A 15,833-nucleotide genomic window follows, 5' to 3' on the forward strand; every position below is an offset into this window, starting at 1 on the left:
TCAATGGATTTTAAAATGTTGTGGTTGTTATTGAATAAAAGAAGTGTGTGTTCGCCACCCGACACAAAATCTTTTGCTCAATTCATCGTTAATAAAGCGATAATTTTTTATATGATTTTTTCTAAATGTGGTTCGAAGGCTCAATTCGTTTGTTGGTGTGAACAATTTTTTCATATGCATTTTATTAGCCATAATAACTCGTTTGGATTAAAATTCATTAAACACCGTGTTATTGTTGGAATGGAAGTGAGCAGGCTTAGAGATACCACTTCAATTGCGAATAATGATCGAATAATAATAGCATATGCTGCTGCCACTATTCATGGTAACATGCGTAACCAACAAACTAGTCTATAAGCCAACACTTTGAATTAGCTAGCACATCCCAATTATTCAAGCACACTGTAGCAGTGTTGCGCCTAAATTGTTGAGGAGGATTCGATTTGAAAAAGGATGGAAAACATATTTAAGGCATCACTGAGACAATATTCGATTTCTATTCTATGTTATTTTAGTAACTCAAAATAGTGACTAGATAAACAGTTTCGCACAAGTCGATCGTTGCATGTTTGACAGCAAAAAGTTTTCCCCAGTCAAAATGATTTATCCGTATTAGTTAGATTCGGGTTTAGACAAGCGCGAGAGTGAATTTCAAGAGGTATTTTGCGATCTGACCCCATTTTAAACCGGTTGCACTGGGTGAGATAAAAAGAAGCCGTTGAGTTTACGGCTTCTGTGTGAGAGAACAGTCGCTCTTACTGAAGGGTATACACAACACAAAGGGGCTGATTCATTCAACCAACTGTCAATATACCCACATTTTGGACACTTTCAATTTCGGATGAACATTAACACCGCATCACGAACACTCGGTTTCACGCTTTCTCACCAACAAACACCGATTTTGTTCAATCGCGTAACGGTTTTTGTGTGACCATCTGATTGTTAGTTTATTTTATCAAAGTTTGTTCGCTGGGAAATGGAAGAGTGTAGCGGTTATTGTGACATTTTTCAATTTATGACTCAAAGAAGAGTTTTGTTTTAATTAAGAAATTTTGAAAATAATAACATTAAATAAAATAATGATATGCTGTGATATTTGCATCCAAACAGAGAGATAATTGTTTGTTGAATTTCTTAAACACACCTTATTCTGAATGAATCGGCCGTATTGCACATTTTGTCATCGAAAAATGACTTCGATTCATCTTGAACGCAGATTAATTTTCATATAAATTCAAACAAAAAAATTGTTTAAGCAAAAAAGTGATAGGATCCCATTGTTTTAACTCTTATGAATTTATGATCAAAATCACCGCTTGAAACCCTTTAATTTTATCTGTCTTTCAATTCGAGTCAAAAAAACATCGTATACTTTTCATTTGAAACCGCACTTCTTCATCAAAAGAATTGTTCTTCATGTCTCACGGTTAATACCTGTCATATTCTGGGTTTGGTACTTAATGTGTCTGGCTTTTTTCGTGTGTATGTGTGTGGCGTGCTGTCGAACGATTTCGGATGCAGTTAAGAAGTAACGAAAAAAAGGTGCAGCCGAATAAATCAATGACTTTGGATCAGCGATAGCTATCAGCAGACAGAACACACACACAAACGCGTTAATTCGATCGTTTCACGCGTCTAGCAGCGATCCGCTTAAGAATTTTTGACAGAATAATAAATTTACACTACTTGCAGATATGCACACGAATCACATCAGATAGCTAGTCAATCACAAGACACCTCAGGACTCTTTAAGCAGACAACTTACGCAAGCCGTACATTTGCCGCAACCAACGAAACTGAATAGAATGTAATAAAGAAAAAGTCACGAAAATCCAAAAACAAATATTTTATACGAGTTGGATGTTTAATTCAATTTGATCGAAATTACACATGCAAATTTCATGTTGATGAAAACAAATCATTTTTTGTTCACATAAAACTGATCGAACTCCGAACTGAATGAGTCGTCCGAGCTGTCTGAACGCAAATTGTTGATAAAAATGGAATGTGACGCGTAGAATTGGCGTTTCGTTCGCTCATCGAAGCTATTTGATCGTGAACTGCTTGGTGCAGACGGGATGCTGTTTGATCGCATTGATGATGATGTATCCGACCAATAGGTTTTTGAGCTTTTCATCGAGCTCATCGAACTGACCGATGCTGAACTTGGCCAACGAGACATACCATGCATGTCGTTGGAGCTCCATGACGATTCAGATGATGATGACGATGATCCATTCCATGCCGTTGATGGTGATGTTTGATGCGATGAAAAACTGCTGGTCGATTTTTCTGGTGAGCTGTAAGCGCTACTTCTGTTGTATGAATAGCTCATCCAATCATTTTGAGTTTGGGATGCGTTTTGTGAGTTTACGTTAGATGACTTTTCGAAGTTTTCTTAAAAAGAAACAGAAAAACAAACGATTTTATTAATTAAAAAAAAAGAAAATCTTTGAAAATGAAGACACTTGGAAATTGAAACACTTGAATAATTTTCAATAGACACTAACTTTGTTGATCCATTTCTTAGCACGAGCTCAAGTGATCAGCTCGCGAGCGAAGCCCAAAATACGAAAGAACTTTCATCATGCAAATCACCATCTATATATATTGATCGATTTTTGTGGTGTAATCAAAAAATAAGTCATTTTGAATTGGTTTGAATAAATATTTTATCAGTGATTCCGAAGAAACGTTGATTGGTGTTCAACTGTACAGTCTCAACAATTGTGGCGTATAAACAATTATATTGACATTCGTTTGTTGTCATGCGCTCACCACGTGCCGCATTCTAGTGATTCACTCAATTTGCGCCGTGCCGCCAGTGAAATAAACCAAAAAATGCATGCATGAAAATTCAACTATTTCATTATGCCATCACAGCCATTTCCAGCGTGCCCATTGTTTTGACGATGTTTCGCTGTCAGCGTCGCGCTGTTTATGGCATTTTGTACACAGACGGAGTAAATTTGGTAATTGCTTTAGAAGAAACGGCGACAAAACCGTGAAAAATCAGCAATGAAATGTGTTTAAAATCGTTGGCATCGACGACGTTTTTTTTATATGGGCCAATGCTTGTATGTCGGCTTGGGTGTGATGTTTACAAACTGTAGAATCGACATTTTCGCGCACCACATAATTATTTTCTGCATGAAAATATGACGAAATATTGCGTTTAATTGACGGGGTAAAATGAATTGTCATCGCAAATTGTGTGGGCAAATTTAATTTTTCCGAAAGTAGTTAATCTTGATGGAGCCAACATTTTGGACGGTTTTATTTTCCGTGACAAATTGTTGCGCTATGTTACATAGCCTATGTATGAAGATTGAAACTTAAATTATGTACAGATCCGATGTTTGAAAAGAGTTTCGGCGACTAAGTTAATTATAAATATTTATGACTGAATAAGAAAGCGGATTATTTAGAGTATTTGGTTGATTTCAGCGCTGACTCCAAAAGATAGACATAATGATCCGAAGCAAACAGAGTCGCGTCAATTCATTTTTCGTCAAGCAAATTCTGAACTTCAATGACTTTCTCAGACGATAAGTTCAAAAAACTGCAACAGAACCATGAAGTCAACGAGTGTATTTGCTTTCTATTCAGTTCCACAAGCTGTAGATGATTACTTTTTAAGTAATAAGAACCTTTTATTTACTGATTTATCTATGCTCATTTCAAGAGATATTTACAATTTTCCTATTATTGATCTACTTTTAATCGAAAAAGAGATCACTTACCTTTTTTATCGCTTAAAGTGCGATATTTCAGCCAAGATTCTCTTAAGTTTACCTTTGTTCTCAAAATTCGATTTGTTACCTAAAAGATCTTTATTCACCCAACACCTCTGTTTTTTTCTCCAACATCTCCGCTGAAAATGTACACAAAAACAAATAGAAACGAAAATGAACTCAAACAAAATCTGTTACATTTGCCATGTGATTACAATTTGTTGTGTCGTGCACGTTTTATTTTCGATAAAAAGTCACAATCGAAGTGTTTCAATTCACACATCATTTGCACTTGATCGAATCAAATTGGTCTGCTTATTTTTTGCTTGGTGATTCGGATGATGACCCGTCCTTTTTACGGAAAAGGCTGCCAATTCGCTGAAAAGCGCCCGATCTCGATTTCGATGGTGAAAACATGCCGGCTCCATCCTCGTTTTTAGTTGGAGTGCGTGGTTCGTCAACCGGCTTTGGCTCTGGTTCTGGTTTTTTCACGGTACTACCACATTTGTCACACTTTTCGGCTGTAGAAATAGAAGAGCAAAACATATTTTTCAAAATGAAAACTATTGGAAACACTGAACTTAAACTCTTTTTTACAAAATCACTCACAATCAGCCATTGTTCGACTTGTTTGGATGGAATGTATCAGTTTAATTTCGTTGTAAAAATTGCAAACGATCGCGACGGAAGGACTCTACGTTCTGAGCTCTGTTTCTCTCAAGCTGCAATAAAGTTGTGCCATTTGCAATGATTCAATCGCCACTTCGTCGAGAATTGTTTACATACGGTTTTCGACCGTAAGAACCATATCTGGAACACAAACACTAAAGCGAAACCATAGAAATGTCAACGTAGCAAATATTTTTTCGAATAATAATCTGACGACTGTTTGAATTCGATTCGTTAATTTGTATATCCATTGAGGAGAAAAAAGGGAGGATTGAATGAAACAAAGAAGATGAATAGTGCAAAATTATTTTTATTCTGGATTAAATGGCGTCACCAAGCATTTGGTTGACAAACATCGTAATTAATCGATCTAAACTGTAAATCATCATTTCCCGCAATTTGGTTGAATCGAATATGATGTGTGAACCCTTCCGAAAACCGACCATTTTATTACACTTTAGACAGTAGATGCTGTTGCCATCGATCGGAATCGCACTTGAAGTCACCGTTTTCGTTGGTTCATCGTAAATGTTTATGCAATCGTCGTCCTCGGCACAAATAATGTCGAGAGTCAACAGTTTTACGCTCGTTGCTCTCAAAATGTGGGCATCACAATGTTCACCGTTCACATTGTGATTGCAAATGTAAACAGCAAGTTCATCTCTAGGCCCGTCGTTGATGAGATGGTCGGAGAAATCAATCACTGGAGCTCTCATTCTTTCTTTTTCACACTCAACAAAGACTTGAAATATGATTTTTCTTTGTAAATTAGAATGAAAATTTGATTTTTCTTCCTCTGATGACTGAAAAAATAGCAGCAATGCAAACTGGACTCGATGCGATGTTGACTTTGAAAATTCGTTGATGAAGAAAAATGTTGAATCTATACAAAGACCTAAAATGATTCAAATCGAAAAAACCTATGTGTGGATTCAGAGTGTCAGAAAAGAGTAATCGTTGATTGACGGGTTTTGTTATGACAAAGTTCTCTATGGGTCCAACTATGGACTGAAACTGATGCTACTCCAGAAATTACTCTCAATTTATACACATTTCTAACCCTTTTGACCACGTTGCTCTATGCCTGAATGCCATTTTGCATAAATCCTTCGTTTGTATGTTTATAGTGAGCGCCTGAAGTGCAACAGGTATAAATTCTCATGAAATATTCTAATTGTCTCAATAATGCGTAAAGAGAGACTACCCTAATTACCACTTTCACAGAAGTGCACAATTTGAGAAAATAAGGAGATGAGAATTCAGGCATTACAAATCGCACCAACAGATGTGTTGCATCAATCCCCAGCCGCTCATTTCAGCAAATGATAATATTTCTGGAATGTATGCGCATATGTCTCTATAATTGTCTACTGGAATCTCATGGATTATGGGAAAATGCGAAAAATTCCAAATCTACACAGTTATTAATGTGCAAAATAAAACCGACTGGAATGCGATAAATTCGTTTTTCGAATTGAAATACAGCGTCGTTAAAAAGTGGTTGTGTATGCGTCTTATGAGTTTCAATAGAGTCACTTATCCTTACCAGAAACGCAACGTTATCCAAAAATACACAGCGTAAAAAACGGTATGCGTCAGCAGAAAAAAGAACGGTAGAAAAAAGTATTTTGTATTTACGAGTCTGAATGAGTTTTCAATTCGGCAACAATATATTGGCCATAATTCATAAATTCCAATTAAGGCTTAAATTGGCGACGTTGTTTTCAGACCGAACTGTTTTTTTTTCTCGTTCGTGTTCAATCGTATATGTAGGCTATTATTTGCTAATTCATAAGCTTTTGGGTTAATTTCTCATAATGTTTCAACTCGGCAACGATGTTCAAGTACATGTGGCGTCCCTTTCGTCGATTGGGATCAAAGTTAAGCCAAGACGAAAGAAAAAAACTGTGTTGGGAGAGAAAAAAAAAACCATCATCCAAATTCTGTGTATCATAAATTTCAAACCAAAAATTACACAAGCACATATGGCATTAATTTATATATTCTTTTTGCTGCTGCCCCTTTTTTGCATCGATATGGATTTCAAAGCCGTTTTCACTGTTTACATAGTGTTGCGACTCGATTTCTTCCTCTCTTTTTTTCCTCAAAAGGCCATTTTGCCACATGAGATCAGAAAACGAGTGTGTAAGCAGTGTTGAACGCGTTATGAAAAATGAAACATGAAAAAAGTTTGGAAAGATGCCCGAAAGAAAGAAAAGAATGAACACGAGAAAAAAAAAGAACAACAATCTGTGTAACTGTACACATGAAGGAAATGTGTTGCACATGTTGATAATTCCCACGCATAAGTATTATACAATCCCGAAAAACATCCATAGTCCGTCGAAACGAACGCAAAGAGACTATGTCGTTAATGGCATGGTATTCCTATGAAAGGCAGCACTTGAAATTTTCAATGCTAGCGCAAAAAAGAATGAAGAAAGGCAATATTTTTCGGAGGCCATATCCATTGCAAAGCATATCCGATCTTTTTCTCTCTCTTTTCTCTTGAACGCTTTGTGCTTTTTTTTCGAGGCGACATTTTCACATCGGGTCCTGATTTTTTACGCAAGCAAAAATTACGCACAGTCAGTGTTCTAGCGCACACATGTGTGCCAGTTTGACTCTCACCGGAATCGCAGCCCATATAAAACCATTGCAATGCATCGAACAATAACGCCGAAAACAGCAAACTGTTTGACATAAAGAAAACCAGCATCTGCATTTTATGTGTGACTCTTTTTATTTCTCTTCTCCAGAACACAGTTCGTCACTGTCTTCAGCATGTCTCCGTTTGGGATTGTGTTCTTTTCTTTCATATTTATGACGCGCATTGTTTGATTGTGTTCGCCTTTTGCCGTTTGTGTTTGTATCATGAGAAATTAACGAGAGCCACAATAAATGGGCGGATTTTTTCGATTTGGTTTCGTTTCCCTTTCGATTGATTCTCTGTTATTGCTACGCGCACATTATCCACTCTGTCTCTCTCTTTCTCTCTCTCTGTTTGTTTTCACACTTTTCGACTTTTTTTCAAACGGTATTTATTGTCGCACCAGCATTTCTGCTTGGCGACGTGCATGCACCGAGCATGTTTCGGCCAACAAAACGGTTCATTATACTCAGCATTGTGTCTTTGAGTCTCAATCGACTTTCTGTGTTGATATTGATTTTGTTTATTTTTCAACATGGCCCGGCAATCTGAACGGTTTTGCTGTCAACGTTGCTTTCTCTCTCTGTCTCTCTCTTTTCGCTCTCTTTCGATCGCATAAACACCGACATGAAATAACAATCGGATTTTCGAATCGACTTTTTTTGTTCTTTTTCAACCGGGGAACAAAATGCGAATAATTATGGTCTTACATAAATAAAAATCGATAATAATGAATAAAAAAGTGCAAATTTTCAGTAATGACAACAAATAAATGTATGTAATTCGTTCGATATGCGAAATGAAGCACCAAATTGTCTTATCACGCAAATAAAAACTCACTGGAATGGAAGCAAAAGCGATTTATATTTCCAAATGTCATTTTGCTGTGCAATGACAACTAGCACGGCAATGTGATATGCCATGTATCGATTGTCTGTGTTTTGAAATGTGAATTCAAGACAAGATACTCACTTCACAATCGAGTAATCAATAAATTACGTAGTTTTTGCTCGTTGATCCACGGTGACTGTTCTATTTTTACAAGTGTCACTGCGAACATCACCTGACTGAAGTTTGAATCATAGAAAGAAGGCACAAAAAAAACGCTCATCAAAAATGGGTACGCTATTACATAGATTTCATTCTAAACAATTTTGTTTTCTACCTTTAATTTGGTGTTGAATTTCGACAGATAAAAAACGTCAGACTTATCTAGACATTCAGAAGCAAAAGACGTTGACAAGGGAATGTCAAATTCAAAGGTCGCAATCTCTTTTGAAATTAGAGCAACGTGTTCTTGAGCATCGTGGCCGCCTTTTGAATGCACAAGAGGAAATTGTCGAGGTCCGGAAAACGCTCAACGACATCAGAGAACGGTTATACGAATTATCCGGCTAAAATCAAAGACGACACACAGACGATTTGCAATGATTCATGCGAGACGGGCCGAAATATGTGACTCATTATAAATGACGAGATTGAATTATGTTAACAAATGTGGCCAATTGGTCGAAATAAATATTACTTGAATACACAATGTGTGTAAACAGTTGAGCGGTCGTTTTTAATTGGCTTACACAATTCTAAGAAATATCTGCTTTCTTCAGGTGTCAGCAACTTTTATCTTTCTGCGACGGAACGAATTTGCATTTGCAACTTTTGTGCATGGCATATTAAATTTGTCAATTGTCTTTCATTTGGTTGAAGTACAGCAAAGGCTTAAGAACATAAAATTGTCGCCTGCGATTTTCGGCGTAACTTTTTTTCGAGCGAAAATTTTCAATCAGTCGATACCGATCACCAAGTTCTGAGTACCGAATTTCGAACAAAAACTGTGATGAATACCAGAGAACTCACAAGTCGTCTGAACGTCAGCGGTGAAATTGTTGTATCCAGTTTCGAGTCATTTAAACGCCAATATCAAGCAATTTATAAAAGTGATGCTACCGACACACGTCAGACCAACGCTCCGAATGTCGAACAAATGAAGAAAATGGACAGTGAATTCAAAACGCTCAGTTCAGCCGTCTGCGGGCTGAAAAGATCAATGGAGGTCGCCCGAGATCCACGATTCCATCGGTTCTGAATTGATTTGCTACCAAAGCATTCCATGTTGATTCACTTGATACTGTTCGAACAATCGATACATTATTTTATCAAATAAACGGCCAAAAAGAATGCACTCAGTCTTAAATTTTATTTTTCATTTGGTTTTCAAAAATAGCCCTTATTTTGTGTATTTTCGCTTGATTACTTGACCAACTCAGCCAGCTCATGCTCGTTTCGAAACAATCAACAGGATAAACAACGTTAAGTAAATAATGAAAATCACGCAGTGCGAAATATGCTTTATTGTTTCTTTTGATGGTATTTTGCTCATCAAAACTGTAAGTATCATTCGACTAATCGACTGTTTATCTACGGCTGTTTTGTCAATAAGAGAAAAAATCGCCTCATTTATATTTGGATAACTCAATCGAGTGCATTCTTTAGAGTCAGTTTCGAGAGAACAATGTCACGTAAGTATTTCTGCTCGTGCAAAAGCGTGAATTTATAAGAAAGTAAAACTGGAGATTTTTTTTTATCCGGGTGCGCAAAGGTCGAGACAGTGCCAATAAATCGATTCTTGAAGAATCGGAAAGCATTTCACGGAATACCCAAGTCATGACCGAGGTAGCTGAGCGTAAAGCGGTAATCAGCTTATCTGCAAAAGAACACAGCGTGGATTTGCGTCGCAATGAACTCAACTTAATGCAAGAGCTGAGAAAATATCGAAGAAGTGATGAAATACGGCCGGTAGATCAATATGTCATCTCACGAAAGACAAAGTCAATTTAAATTTGGCTCGAGCAATAATTACCATTTCTTACGAAATTCATATGGGCAAAAAAAATTAACCAGTTCCATAATAAAAAAACTGATATTTGAAGTATTTTTGTTTCTTTTTCTGTGCCAATTTCTGTTTGCTTGTGATTGTTTGGACTACTGCTTATCGCCGCTTATTTTCACTTCACAGCGAAATTTTTTTTCTGCTTGTTCGTCGCTTGTTGATTAAATTGAATTCAAATGATTTGCTCTGAGTGCATGGTAAGTAAACACGATTGACAAACTGTTTTTTAATGCTAATGAGGCAGTTGATAGCAGCAGTTTTCAACGACCAGACGATTATTTTCGTTAACAACATCTTTTGTTTAATCTATCACTTTGCCAAAATCATCGCGTCGTGCATAATCACATTTTTACGCAGTCAAGAAAGTTTTCACTTAAAAACGTAGTTTGAAGCACATGGATCAAGGAAGCAAAGACTCTCAGTTTCCCCAACAACGGAATTTGATGATGAGCCGATCACAGAAATTAAACCATTTGAAGCACCAAGTGAATGTTCAAGAGGAGAAATTCACACATGCTCAACAGGAAATCGAGCAAGTGAAAGTCATGTTAACCGATGCCAGAAACAGACTTGAAACAATAAAAAGTCGAAATACCAATCAAATGCCTGTGCTGAATACGTCAACCACTGCATATTTTCCTGTACCAACACAAATGGATCATTCTGTGGTAGCTCGAAACAAAGAAATGAAACATGCCGATAATTATAAATAAATGAAGTTATTACCGTAACAGTGTCACGTGTAGCAGACCATGTCATATGTGAAACAAAAAATTAAATAAATATGCTAAAAAAGAATTCAGATGTTCGAAAATAGGATTAAATTCGGCAATAAAAATTCTTAATATCCCAAAATGTTTTTGTTCTTGGAATTTACTGTTTTTAGTATTGCTATTTTCGGTTTAAAATTAAACAAAAATATTTTCAGATGTGCATTTTTTTGGCTATGGTTGTTGATTTTTATGGTTGACATTTTTGTTTGTTGTTTCTTTCTTGAGCACAGTCATAAAATGGATTGTTGTATGTAAGTATGTAAGTATGCAAGCTGCATCTTGTTTATACTTCGAGTACGTTTACTTGTGGTATTTTTGGACTTAAAGAAAATAGCGCGATCGTTGTTAGCTCAGAAACAACAGTAGCGTCGAATTATAAGGACGGCTCTAGTAATCCAGTTATAGAATTAAGAAATTTCAGTTGGTGTGCTTGGGAACATACATCAAAATGAACGGTAAATTGCAAGCTAATTAACATTTTCTATAATAACGAATTATTATAATCGGATCAAGGAATTGGAATACAAATTAATTTCAACCTCATTGAAATAGGCAACAAAGGAAAGATGTCACCATCGCAATGGGTAAATGGTCTCAGCGCAAGCGATAGCAAATTGTTGAAAATGCAATTACAGCTATCAACAATACGACTGAAACATCATGAATTACAACAAGAGGAAAAACAGAATGCAACCCGTTTGCATAAGATGGCCGTAAAAATGGAAAAAATAGATAATGAACTGAAACAGTTAATCAACAATCGACCGGAAAACAAATACGATAAATGATCGACCTAAATCAAGTGTAACATTAAACATGGCAATAAAGAATTCAAAGCAAAAACAAAAATCTTGCAAATATTTTTTATTATAACGTTCTCACCTACTTTTCATTGTTGTCCTGTTGATCTTTTGTGCACTATATAAGAGCGATCTTTAGTTTCATCAACTCATTTAAGTCGCTTCTTCGCTTGAAACGGAACTGGATTTTCCTAGGAATTGCATCAGACTTTTGTTCAAGTGCAGCATTGGGCAGAACTTTTCATACTTCGTTTTTCAATTGTTTCGCCGCAAACAAGCATTCAGAATGTCAGGTATGTAGAGTGTCAATCGAGGGGCAAACCACTCAAAAGTAATACTGTGTATTAGTATTACTTTCAGTAATACTAATGTAAATATTACCTTGTATTACTTTAGTATTACTTTTTTCAAACAATAGTATTATTTTTAAAAGGAGTATTACTTTATCAAAAGTAATACCAATTTTACCTAGTATTACTTCGTATTACTTCGCAGGTATTATGTATTACTTTTGAGTGGATTGCCCCTTGGTGTCAATGGTGATGACAGTTCCGTTGATCCTAATGGCAATTTTCTGTGAACTCAAGATTCGCCGCGGAAGATTCAACAGAAAATCGATATGCTGCGGTCACAAGTCAATCGAATGGAACACAATCTTGACGTGATCCTCAATATGTCGATCAACGCACAACGCGTCGTCGATAAAAAGAATGCAGAGATAAAACAACTGCAAATGCAAAGCATGCGATACAACGCAAACAATGGAAACAAGGAAAACCACCGCAACTGATTTTGTGAAGAGTTTAATTCCATCGAATGTTAAACTTTAAATTCGAATAAATGAGTTCCTTGAAATAGTGCTCAAAATCAAACGTATTGTGTTTTGTGACTTGTTCTACGGTAGAATGGACTTAATTCATAGTTTTTAAATCTTGAATAGTTTTCAGAGCCTGTCCGTGCGCTCTTTGCGCCCTGGTGCAAAATTTCCAGGGCGCCCTTTTCTTAGGATGAAAAGAAATAGACTCAAAATTGTCTCAAAACGAGTAACTTTCTTGTTAGAAAAGTTCTGTACGCTATTGTGTGTATCGTTCATATTATGAACTTCATGGTGTACAATACACTGTTTCGTGTATATATGAAAGAAACGAAAAAAAAAAATCCGAGGAGCGCGCCGAAGGCACGCGAGCCAATTTTTTTTGTCATTTCAAAAATATAGCGCTTGAATACACATGTTTACTGAGAATTACATGGAAAAGGATCCTCAAAATAACTGAATATATTTTATATTCGGTTGAATAAATACTGAAATCTTATTGTTTAATATTTTTAAATTGGTAAAAAGCGCTTTAAATATCATGCTCTTTCTTCATCTCCTCACACTTTGATTTCATTGAAAATGACATCCCTGGTTTTTTTTTTGTATTCTCTTCTCTGCTGTACATTACTTGCTCATTTTACCCGTGTCAAACCACACCAACTGATTGCAGTGAAAATATCCGTTCTCGAATTCGACGGTTTCAAATTGAACATAGGCATAGTCGGCATAGTGTAAGGAAAAAAAGAGCGTAAAGAGTGTCGCACTCTTTAACGAAAAATGCCACACACACACACACATGTAAATGAAATGATTGTCAATAAATAATTGTAACGAAATCTATTGGCACTTCAATATATATATAAGCTGATCAAATGCTTTTGATGCATTCGGCGCTCTCGACGCCTGAATTTTTCTACGTATTTTTGGAAAATTTAAGCAATTTAAGCGCTCCAATTTTTCTGCCAGTTTGCACAAATTTTAAGGCTCGCGCGCCTTCGGCGCTCCAGCGCCGTGGTGCGGCGCACCACTTGCGCCCTATCTGGGACAGGCCCTGATAGTTTTCAGTGAAATTGATAACGAATGAAAAAATTGATTGTTAAGAATCGCTCGCTGATAACATGTGAAGAAGACTTCTTTTGTATCTTTTGTTTCTATACTGTATCTTGTTTCTACACTGTAGATAAATACCCAGCCGATTTTCCTTACTTATCAATTTTCAGAATAGACTTCTTTGTTATCTTTCGGAACAAACAGAATATTTCAATTGATATCACTCAAAACCGTTTCTCTGAACCGAACGAAAAATAAGTCATAAACAAAAACAATCTTTCCATCACAATGGCATTCATTTTCGGCTTGAAAATCAATAAACAGTTCATCGCGGTTTGTATATTTTACAAGGAATCCCCAAAAATTCGATCGGATGTTTATCTACGCGGCTTCATTTCGAGCAATTCTGCAAATTTTCGACCAAAGTACTGCAAAGACTCATCGATTCAACCATAATTGACATGCTAAATAATTGGCTATGCCATGTCAACGCATTCAGTACGCCATTGATCGATGATTGATTCGGATATTTGGCGATTTTGTTCCGTGCTTTAAATAGAGACACATAATTTCAGTTGCGTTTCAATTATTCATTTTTGGACACAGGCACATTGAACGTGACAAAATGAATGGTATTTCTATTCAAATGGAGTCGAAGAAAGTGAGTGTGTTTCGATTGTTTCAAGTTTTTTTTTATTTGTTCGAAAGGCAATGACGACCCACGATACAATACGGACAAGTCGTCAATGGATATGCGAAAAACACTGACGGCTCTGGAAAGAAACACCCATAAGTTTGTCCAAGAACACAATGATCTGTCAAAGAAAGCCGAGCACCTCAAATACAAATGCTTCATCGAGGAACGCAATGATTGCCGATCGGGACAATCAGGTGAGTTTGGCAATAGCTAATTAATATGTTTTTCGATTTTGTTTTTGTTTCTATTTCTATACTATGCCTTGGTATTTCATTCATCGATTTTCCCTTCATAGACCCACGCTATCGTGCAAGCAGTGTTGGACAAGAATTGCGCGAAACATTATCGACGCTTCAAAAAACCACGTACACATTCATTCGCGAACACGATGAACTGGCAAATCGAGCCGAATACTTGAAGTACACCGATTTCGTTAGGCAACGTGAAAAGCACAATGAATAAACAACTCAGGCCAAACGTACAACAAAAAACGTTAAATTTCATGGTTCAGCGGATCTATTCAACCTGCTAATTTTAGTTGTACGTTTTAGCAAATCGAAATCAATCGTTGCATTGTACCGAAGCCAAACCGATTGAAATAAATACAACAATATCGTGTATTTGCAAATCAAAAATGTTTGATATTTTCCTGTTTTTTTCTTCGTATAATCAAATCTATAACCAAGCATAACAACGGCATGAATCGAATGTTTCATTTCAGTGGCAAGTCTCATGCTTGTTCGCAAAATGCAATCAAACTTTTGACTGTCAGCTGTTCTTCTGTTGTTGTATGACGTAAATTCGTTGACACTGCGAAATATCCTGTAACAAATAAAAACAACAAAAATTATAACACCATGTCTTTGTTCTTGCATTGATTCTTTGAATGTTCTTTTTCATTTGGCATCAACAGGGAAATTGGTTCACGAAAACGATTAAATGCTTGATTGTGCTCAGCTTACTCGGTTTGAGCTGTATATGAGAAATGTTTTTTGTTTTGAAGGGCCGATTTTTGCTGTCTTGATTACTTGGTTTGAAAACGCATTTTCAGCTCTCTCTTTCACGAACGGGAAGTTGAAATATCGACATCGATCTGAAGCAAGGTATAAAAGCCGAATGCAAACCTGACTATTGATAACAGTTTGAAATTGGCATTCGATTGAGATAGTTCAATTGGGGATTGAAGAGAGAATTGGCTTGAAGTTATCTCAAATCACAGCAAACTGACCTTTTCCAATACGACGAGCACGCTTCACGACGAGCACGCGAGTGGCGAGTATCAAATTCTCTCTGGACGAGTACCCGATTGGCCAGTAATCAAAAAGCAAATTTTCTCATCAGAAATTACCATCACACGAACGAGTCATCATGGGCAACAGTCCAACGAAATCAAACGAAAAAAAGAGCGATCCGGCGAGCTGCAAGTGTCGCAAGACCGAATTCAACCTGAAATGGTGCGAGTGTGGCCGTAGCAAGCCATCAAACGAATCATCAGCCGATGCAAAGATTCGATTCTGGATTGATCCGGAGAAAATCAAGAATGGCATCCGCTACAACTCACTCGACATTCCTGAGCACGCAAAAACCAGCAAAGACCGCGATCCAGAGTATCAAGCGTTCGTACGTGGACTTCAAGAGGCTTCCAACAAAATCAACCGTCACTTGAAGTACGATGCAAAATGAGTTTTGTTTTTCAGTCAACTTTATTTATTCACCGTAAATTATTCCGTTTATCATTAAGTTATTTATC

The 15,833-nt window shown here is 36.7% G+C and overlaps 2 protein-coding genes across 3 annotated transcripts; one reads left to right on the plus strand and one right to left on the minus strand.

Annotated features, from left to right (window-relative positions):
- Positions 1–1,871: 1,871 nt before the first annotated feature.
- LOC129570929 (uncharacterized) lies at positions 1,872–2,589 on the minus strand. Its single transcript, XM_055450658.1, has 2 exons — positions 2,514–2,589; positions 1,872–2,400 (listed from the first exon to the last, which is right to left on the minus strand). Exons 1-2 carry the CDS (start codon positions 2,524–2,526, stop codon positions 1,922–1,924), a joined length of 492 nt encoding a protein of 163 aa, XP_055306633.1. The 5' UTR covers positions 2,527–2,589; the 3' UTR covers positions 1,872–1,921.
- Positions 2,590–13,830: 11,241 nt separating this feature from the next.
- LOC129570965 (uncharacterized) lies at positions 13,831–14,883 on the plus strand. 2 transcript variants are annotated; one of them, XM_055450700.1, is made up of 4 exons: positions 13,831–14,018; positions 14,095–14,277; positions 14,379–14,561; positions 14,635–14,883. In XM_055450700.1, exons 1-3 carry the CDS (start codon positions 14,012–14,014, stop codon positions 14,543–14,545), a joined length of 357 nt encoding a protein of 118 aa, XP_055306675.1. In that variant the 5' UTR covers positions 13,831–14,011; the 3' UTR covers positions 14,546–14,561; positions 14,635–14,883. The 2 variants fall into 2 exon arrangements, with proteins under 2 accessions (XP_055306675.1, XP_055306665.1); XM_055450690.1 differs by having other exon boundaries at positions 13,835–14,018; positions 14,379–14,877.
- The last annotated feature ends 950 nt before the right edge of the window (positions 14,884–15,833 follow it).

Source organism: Sitodiplosis mosellana, unplaced genomic scaffold (genome assembly GCF_009176505.1).
Source record: "Sitodiplosis mosellana isolate CC-2019 unplaced genomic scaffold, AAFC_SMos_1.0 Smas_scaffold_1, whole genome shotgun sequence".
Taxonomy (NCBI): domain Eukaryota; kingdom Metazoa; phylum Arthropoda; class Insecta; order Diptera; family Cecidomyiidae; genus Sitodiplosis; species Sitodiplosis mosellana.

What these genes read in the sequence shown, in the direction of transcription:
- LOC129570965 (XM_055450700.1), top strand. An exon ending in TTGCCGATCGGGACAATCAG is followed by an intron (nt 14,278 to 14,378) that starts GTGAGTTTGGCA and finishes TTCCCTTCATAG; the next exon opens with ACCCACGCTATCGTGCAAGC.